General features: G+C 44.3%; 1 protein-coding gene across 1 annotated transcript; it reads left to right on the top strand.

Annotated features, from left to right (window-relative positions):
• Nucleotides 1-134: 134 nt before the first annotated feature.
• On the top strand, nucleotides 135-2,719 carry LOC103775766 (histone-lysine N-methyltransferase SETD7-like; the record flags this gene model as incomplete). Its single annotated transcript, XM_008943240.1, has 4 exons — nucleotides 135-216; nucleotides 885-1,002; nucleotides 1,295-1,452; nucleotides 2,394-2,719. Coding segments are annotated over 4 exons (539 nt in total), but the record flags the coding sequence as incomplete, so codon positions are not given.
• Between the last annotated feature and the right edge of the window lie 6,151 nt (nucleotides 2,720-8,870).

Below are 8,870 nucleotides of genomic sequence, written 5' to 3'. Positions count from 1 at the left end.
TTTTTTTTTTTGGAAGCATAACATTTCTTGCAGTCATTAAAATTTAATTTGTGAATGTCCTGATTAAGTTAAGGGTTGCGTGTGTTCAGTACTGCCAATTAGTTTATTTCCTTTGTTGATTTCTCTTTTTTTAGGCCCAATATACAGTTTTGACAAATCTACTTCATCCTGCATCTCTACAAATGCACTTCTTCCTGATCCTTACGAGTCAGAGAGGTGGGGTTTTGTTCTTCTCTCTTTTCATGTTGTCCATATTTCTTTGCTGTTACATATTTAGGGCCTGATTTTGCAACCTTTTTCTCATTTGGAATTTAAAAGGAAACGTCTGTAAGGGTTTATGAAATGGAACCTATTACTGCACATCAGTCAGCATTTGACTTGATTTAATTTCTCTCTGACTCTCACAACAAAATGGCACTCCAGTGGATTGAACACAGCAGGACTTTTTAAGAGATTAAGCCAGAATAATGTCTTAGCATCTCAAAGAAGTAATATCAGGGGGTCTCAGTGAAGTAATATTCTGTGCATGTACACAGCAGCCACCTCAGCTTAGTGGGGACCTCTGGGATTCTGGTATGTTACTGGGGGTGTTCCTGAGCTGAAGCTATCATTGAGCAGTAATGGCAGATTAGCACTTTAACAAATCTATAATTTGTAACTAATAGGTAAAGTCAGCCCCAACTTTCCACCAAACCTCCATTTTGCCAAAATAGAATGTGTGGAAGAGAGGAAGGAGGAGGAGTTGCATTTGGGAGGTTTTGAATGATTATTATCACTTTTATTATATTGATGTAATAGTCTTTATGCCAGTAGTGTTGTGATGATAACTCCTGAAAATGAGAAAGGTAGGCAATCACTAATTCCATGCCTGTTTTCCCTTGTAGGGTGTATGTTGATGTCTCTCTCATCTCCAGTGCTGGAGAAGGATTATTTTCAAAAATAGCAGCAGAAGCCAGTACAGTCATGTCCTTCTACAACGGAGTGCGAATTACACATCAGGAGGTAAAGGAGAGAAAAAAGTCAGTCTCAATTTCCATTGTTGGTTCTGAGAAATCTTCTTATAGTAGGATTTTACACCTACCCCCTTCCCACCCTTCAGATTTAATGTGATGGGGTTTAATTGAAAGTAAGCACATGTTCACCTATGTGTGTATATATGTAAAAAAAGTGGTGTGTGTTTTTCTTAATGACTTACAGGAAAAGCTTTAGTTGCATATATTTGAATGTTTGCTTTCAAGCTGCTGGCAAAGCAGACTTGTCCACACATACTCTGGGTTTTTGTGTTGCACACTAGGTAGATGGCAGAGACTGGGCCCTGAATGGAAACACAATATCCCTGGATGACGAAACGGTGATAGACGTGCCCGAGCCCTACAACCACGCCGCCAAGTACTGTGCCTCCCTGGGGCACAAGGCCAACCATTCCTTCACTCCCAACTGCACCTATGATCCGTAAGCAGAGGCTGTGGCTCTGGGCAGCCAGATGGGGAGCAGCTGGTGGGGCTGGGGTAAGAGGTCCAGGCACTGAAGGAGTTCCTTCTTACCTGGACTGAGTTGGGAGCTAGCTGGTGTTGCGGGTACTTGATGTCTCTTGGGACTTCAGCCATGGAGTACATTGAAATCTGCAGCTGTGTTGATTTTGTCATGAACTTTAGGAGCTGCCTCTTGGTTCTGAAATGCTTAAGCACAGCTCTCTAAATCCTAGCTTGACTAGGACTGCACTGTATTTGGTGAACTACGGGTGCTTGACCAGCACCATCAAGTGTGCTGTCATTTCTGAAACTCAAGAAATAAGCAGCTTGCTGCTCTGCAGCTGGTGCACAGCTCTCTAGGAAACTTGATGTGTACATATGCTCCAGAGTATAGCTATTTTCATACCAATGTATAAATGAGCAGACCTGCAGAGGTATATATATAGAAGATAGATTTAATTCATGAAATAACCGAGTTCCCTTTACTGTGGGACCCTGGGTGAAGATGTACAGAAGAGTTATGATTGTTAGGTGACCTGTACTGAGGAAGGTAAGATGAGTGTTTTCCATGCACTCCAGTCTCTCATAATCTATACTGTTTTCCTGTCATGCAGATGTTAAGCACTGCCACGTGCCTTGGGCTTGCAGAGGTAAACTTTGTTTTATTTATCACTTACAAACCAGCAATGTTGCAAGACCATTGAAAAAAAAATATAACAGAGCTACACAAAGCTGCTTTAGTGTGGGATTATTTTTGCCCTTTTTACTTAGGTCGTTATAAGGTTGACTCAGAGCAATCTGCTCATCTGCCATCAGATGGTGTGGTATCACTCTGAACCGTGAGCGACTTCTGAAGCCAGGAAAGGAGCTGCCTGTGGCTTGGCAGCCAAGCCCAGCAGATGTGCTTTATTCCTCCCCTAGGTTTGTCCATCCTCGTTTCGGGCCCATCAAGTGCATCCGGACGCTGCGGGCCGTGGAGAAGGACGAGGAGCTGACGGTGGCGTACGGGTACGACCACAGCCCCGCCGGGCAGAGCGGCCCCGAGGCACCCGAGTGGTACCAGCTGGAACTGAAAGCTTTCCAGGCTGCCCAGCAGAAGTGAAGTGGGATCTCCTCCTCCGTGCAGCAAACTGAAACAGAAACTTGGATCTATGCACTACCTTTGTACTGAAAACTGGACAAGCAGGGATTGTTCACGCCGTTGCATCATAACTTTGCATTCTGTGTTAAGAGCTGAGTTTCTTGCATACTAACTAGGTTTGACTGTGTTACTCATAGCAGATTTAAAATTAGCTAGCCTTGCACCAGTCTGATCTGGGGAAATTATTTACTATTCTATACGAGATGTGCTATTCTTTGGTAGCTTCTGCTTTTGCACCATATGCAAAGATGCCAAAAGACTAGACAGACAACTAAAATGGGTATATCTTTCACTTTTAGTCGGCAGACTTTAGTGTTGCTCTATATCTGCCTAGGCATTATTGTGCAACTGCATTTTGCATATATGCCACTTGTGATGATTAACAGTAATATTTTGATATTCTCTAATAGTAGCATAATATTGCCTTTTTAAACCTTTGATCTGAACCTTGCAATAGAGCAGTTTATTTATTAGCATATAGGAGGCTGGGTTTTAACTCCCCTTTCCTCTTGTCTGAACGTTGTATCTTTCTACAGATCCTCTTTTGCAGGAGAAAATCCTTTCTATCTAGTGGAAAGGCTTGTGTGTGTATGTGAGAGTGCTGTGTGTTGGTCTCTGTGGCTCTCTAAATAGTATAGCAACATGTCCAAACCTAATATTTATCTAGCCTTTACGGCTGGCTTATTTTATTTAATTTATGATTATAACACGCAAATGAAGCTGTTCTTTGCATGAAGATGTTCTGAAAGGAGCAAACAGATTCACTTTCTGAAGGACTTTCAGAAGTACACGTTCTGGAAGGCAAGCACATGACTTGCTTTAGTGTCCATGATTTGGTTTGTGTGTTTCACCTGTTGAAGCAGCCAGTTCTCAAGGTGAGAATTCTAGCCATGAGGTGCTCGTGTCTCACGGGAGGTCTCATGCAGGAGGTGGACGTTTTTGGGGGCAGGCTGCAGTGCTTGGTTATGGAGAGCTGTATCTTTTGTACGTGTTCAGTTGATGAAGAATATAGCCTTGTAGCCATCTTTTAGTCATACTGGTTTAAGACACAGTAAATACTATAGTATGAGATATCAAAATAAGACTTTTTTTTTTTTTAGAAAATATATATATGAAAAGATTGTTTTTGAAAGACAAACAATGAATGTAAAAAACATCATCCGCTGCTCGTGTTTAGAAAGGGCAGTCGATTCATAGCTTTGTTGCAGCCAGCAGTGGGGGCTTGTGAATATTCATCTGCAGGGCTGTGTTCTGGGGTTTTTCAGGGGTAGGGAAATGGTGCATTTTTTTCAGATACTGTACCGGTCTTGCCTAATGCTGTATAAGAGAGAAATAAGGTATCGTCTCAGTCTGGATACTGGAGCCCTTCTGGGACTCTAATGCTCTCTTTTGGGTTTAGCAGCTTAGGAGAAGCTCAAATGCATTTGCAACACTTTCTTTAAACGTTTGTAGTTTTAAAAAGTTTGTATATATGTAACATAAATGATTTGGAAATCAGAGCTACATTTCTATCGCAACACGTTTTGGTGGGTTGCTTGAACGGTTGGAGGTGTCTGGCTGCCTGGGGAGCTGGACATGGAGAACGTGTTGGGTTGGTACCTGCAAGAGGAAGGATGAGGTTGCTGTTCTGTGCAGTCTGAGAATCCTTGCTTTGGTACCTGTGCAAAGCTAGGGGTTACTAATCAGAACCTCTCTGACTTGGGGCTCTATGTAGTCCCTGTGACTGATCACAACCCTTTTTCACCACCTCACCGTTGAAGCTTGCACAAAAGCTACCCTGTGTGTGTGCTGGGATGGGGGGCAGGTAGGCTCAGGGCTTTTTAGACACTCTTCCAGCACTGATGCGAGTGTGGGCTTTGACACCACCCATCTCCTCGTGCTGGAGACTCAGGCCACAGCTCCACTTCTCATCCAAGGCAGGTGGCTGGCAGAGGTGACAGCTCAGGGACTCAGCTGGGTGTGCAGAGACAGAACTGAGCCTCACAGGTGAGGGACAGCTGTCAAAGGTGAGCTGGCAGCACAGCTTCAGCAGATGAACCTCAAAAAGAAATATGCAGGTCTCAATCTTTTCCCTCTCTGCCCACAGGTCATTGTTTTAGCTCACTGCTGTTTCAGCTGTTTGCAGAAAAGTTTGCCTCTGCTAGAAAGCTGTTGTGTTCATCTTGGGAATTATTCTGCCAGGGCCGTGGAGTTTGCAAAGTTAAGGCTTGTGTTTAAGTGCAGGGAAGAGGAGAGGGAAGACACCCTGCTGTGAGTGGATGGTGACTCCTTCCACAGGCTCAGTACCCTGCTTTGGACTGCTGGCCTCTTTGTGCCCGCTAGAGAATCATGCTTAAAATGTCCTGAGTTCTTGAGCTCCTTTGGCTTCATTCCTGATCAGTCACAGATTCTTCTCTCTCCTCTCTGTGTGGAGTTGCTTATATTTTAATAGGTTTGTCAGTCTTCATATTGCCTGATTTGTGAGATAAATACAAGATAGGTGCTCTTTGCGCATCAGGTTTGAAGGTGGCATCCTAAAGTAGGGAAACTCTAGGGAGGAGAAGGCACTGAGATATCCTCTGTGTGTTCTCAGAACCCTCTGATGTGGTGACAGTCAGGCAGATTCTCTATCTCATGCCTGTAGCCTGGTAGCATGCCACAGTCGTGGCTCTTGTCTCTTAGCTCTAGCATCCTTTCTCTCTGCTCTGTTAAAATCTATTGGTCCTCCTATCGATCCCTTCTTCAGCGACCAACCTTTTGGAGACGTCGTGGTTTATAAAGCTGCTTTGGCTTGATTCAGGACCAAGCCTTTTAATTCTTTGTTTTCTTTACCTTTGTGGTCTATCAGAGTGGAGAGGGTTGGGATGTTTTTTTACCACTTGGCAGCGAAAGGGCTCAGGGCTCCGTGTGCCCCTCAGGAGTTTTTGAGAGGTGTGCGTTGGCGACCACCGGTTCAAACACAGGTCAGTGACAGAACTCCAAATAATGCCTTAACTTGCTCAACGTATTGCAGCTCAGCTTCTGGGGCTCACTGGATAGCGAGACCAGCTTAGCCAAACTGGGTATCAGTGGCAACACGAGACACCCCCTCCGCCCCGCCCCCCAAAAATCCGGCTGTTATTTGGAGCAGGGGAAGCAGTCACTCTGCAGAACAATCCGTTTGAGTCTGTTGAATGCAGCTGACTGTGGTGAATATGCAATAAGAAGCTCCACTTCTCTGGCCAAAGACCTGTCCTGTTGGCACAGAAACTGGGAGAAGAGCTGATGCCTGTCAGCTGAGCCTCGGTGAGCAGCTGGCTCTCAGAATATACCCTTTGTGACTAAAGAATGGTATAAGAAAAGCTGGAGTTGCTGCTTTTTTCAGGTATAGATCAGTTCCCAACATCTGCCTTTGCTCTGCAGTGCTGCACGTGGCTCCTCTGTGATGGGAGGGTTGTTACCTGAGCTCCTTTATGAGAAGGAACCTCTATCAGCCTGTATTAGATGCTGCTGATTGTCTCTTTAAAAGACAACAAAAAAAAGCAAATTAAAAAAAAAAACCCAAACCCAACTTAAATGGATCCTCCTGCTATGGCAGCTTGGAAACAGGAGAGCATGAGAAGGTAGCAGCTGGGAGCTACCTGCTGCTGGGTCACTCCTGGATAAGAGGGAAAAGGGCTTAGGCCTGGGAGGGGTGTCTCGAGTTGAGTCTCGTGCTATGATTTTACTTTTTAGGATCTACTAAAATACCTGGGGTTTCCTTCACAAACATAAAAAGGCTTTTTTTGGTTTTTTTGGGTAGTCATTTAAAAAAACCCTTAACCTCTTAAGTCCTAACTGTTGAAAAAGTCAAAGGAAATACATGGAAATGGCTCTTCAGAGACCAGAATGGAGCCAGTTACCTGCTGCTCTGCTCTCCTGGGGCGCAGCACGTCTGCCAGAGCTGTGGGTGCCTGAGGAAATCACCTCCACGCACTTAAACCAAACAAAAACCCAAACAATTGCTTTGAAAAGAGCGTTGCTGAGGTGCCAGACGCCCTGTCCTCGCTGCGTTTGGGTGAGGAGGGCAGGCGTGGGAGCAGCTCTGCTGGGCTGGGAGAGGGCTCCAGGCTCCCCTGCAGCCCAGGGAGAGCTGCTGCCTCCTGCTTTGTGTACTGGAAACATGACAACTCTTATTTTTTTGGACAAAGCTTTTCTAAGCCGTCTTATAAGGGATTTATTTTTTTTTTAATTAAAAAAAAAAGGTGCAAGATTGAGTGCATGTTTACTTGCCCCAGATCAAAGGTTCTGAACTCTTAAGGTCACTATCTATTAAGTGGACCCTCCTCTTGGCACTCTTCAGGCAATTGAAGCTCCTGCCCCCTTTCTCTACCACTTCTACTGTAACTAGTTTGTTTATTTTTTTTCCAGGACAAACATATATACACAGAAATTCTAAGCAATTAAATATCGAAGCCATAAAATCATGAGTGTGGAAAGACCCTCTTCACAAAGTTTTAATGTATTTGTATGTAAAATGATGTTTGTATGAAATATTTTCATGGTAGAACGAATATTTAACAAAACAAAAAAAGTTCCAGGAAGATCTAAACCAAATTTAAAAGGATGTCTTTTTGTAAGATGCAAGTGTAATTGAGTACCAATAAATAGATAAATTTTTGTTTTTTTTTTTTAAAGGGGAGATGCAACAAATGGTCTTTATAATTAAAAATGGTCGTTTCTGCTATTTGGGAGAGTATTTATGCAGCATTAGACATGGCTGTCATAAATAATGGCAATAGCAAGGCCAGCCACATCTTCAGGACATACCTCTCAGCTTGTCCCTCCGTGATACTGTACCAAGAGACCCATCCCTCCTTTCTGCAGGTTTCCTCTTGGGAAACATTTCCTACTGTAACTGTACTGAATTTAACTCTTGAGCTAAGATCCAGACTAAAATTGTGTACTCCTTAACAGTTTCTGCTGGGCCTTCTGCTATTTTAATACTCTTCAGCCCATGATTAGTGGGTGTCTCTGTTCTGAAGAACTAAGTGCTAAAGAATAACCCTTGGGGTGAGCTTACACGTGTGTGCACGGTTAACCCCGGAGTGTTTCACTTGTATACAGTACTTGATAGGTGTTTTATGACATTTGTACTCGAACTATGAGCCTTACTGAACATCTGTAGGTTTATTCATGACTTTTAAAAAATGGATAACTCTAAGAAAGATGTTTACATGAATGATGATTGCCCTTCCTTTGATGTTATGAATGAGGTTTTTATAGTGTGTTTGGGTGTATGTGCAAGGAAGTAAGAAAAAAAATGTTTCTGGGGAAAAATAGACTTGACAAACATTTGTAATAAGTGAATTTTAAAGATTGCTTTAATTGCGCTATGAAGGCAATGCAGATATTAAAATATTCAACAGAACTGTGTCATCTCTCCTTGTTATTTGTCATGGTTTGGGGCATCCTCTGATCTCTCCCCGTGCTTGTGTACTGTGTGGTTATTGCTGATGGATTTGGTGCAGAGTTAATGTGCTTCTAGGCCACATTATAGGACTATAAGGAGGAACATTAACATAAGGAGAAATTTCCTTACTGTGAGTGTGATGGAGCACTGGAACAGGCTGCCCAGAGAGCTTGTGGAGGCTCCTTCTCTGGAGACTTTCAAAACCCACCTGGATGAGTTCTTGTGCAGCCTGCTCTAGGTGACCCTGCTTGAGCAGGGGGGTTGGACTTGATGATCTCCAGAGGTCCCTTCCAACCCCCACCACTCTGTCATTCTGTAATAGTCATCCAGCAGCAGAACACTCCTGACAGCACGGCCTTGTTTTATCTATGGGATTATTTTGGAAATGAGTCCCGTTGTTTGAGTTGGTTCTTTCTGAAGCAAAGATTTCATCACAAGATGTGCTTTTCAAGGCCCAGGACAGTGTTCCAGGCAAGGGTGAGGGCCACTGTGTGTGTTTGCAGCTGCCTGGGGGTGGCTTCCACCCTTTCCAGGCATGGCCCTTGCCTTGGTGTGTCTGTGGGGTGAAATACAGAAACTCTGCCAGGCACCCCTGTATTTATATTTAAATAAAACCGGGGCTCTAACCATGTGGCTTGCCTGGCTGCAGCATGTTCCACATTCGTGGATACCTGTGCACTAGCGTCCACTGTGGAGGGTTATTTACAGAAATAGCCAAACTATTAACCCATTGCACAGAAAAACCCCAACGTTGAGGGGGTTGTCAGGCGCTTGGCGCGGGGCTGGGGCGGGCTCCTGGGCTGGTTCCCAGCGCGGGTGGGGGGTCCCTGCCCGCCCGGGGGCTCCG

Source organism: Merops nubicus, unplaced genomic scaffold, assembly GCF_000691845.1.
Source record: "Merops nubicus isolate BGI_N331 unplaced genomic scaffold, ASM69184v1 scaffold43086, whole genome shotgun sequence".
NCBI lineage: Eukaryota > Metazoa > Chordata > Aves > Coraciiformes > Meropidae > Merops > Merops nubicus.
This window is presented reverse-complemented; position numbering and strand designations above follow the sequence as displayed.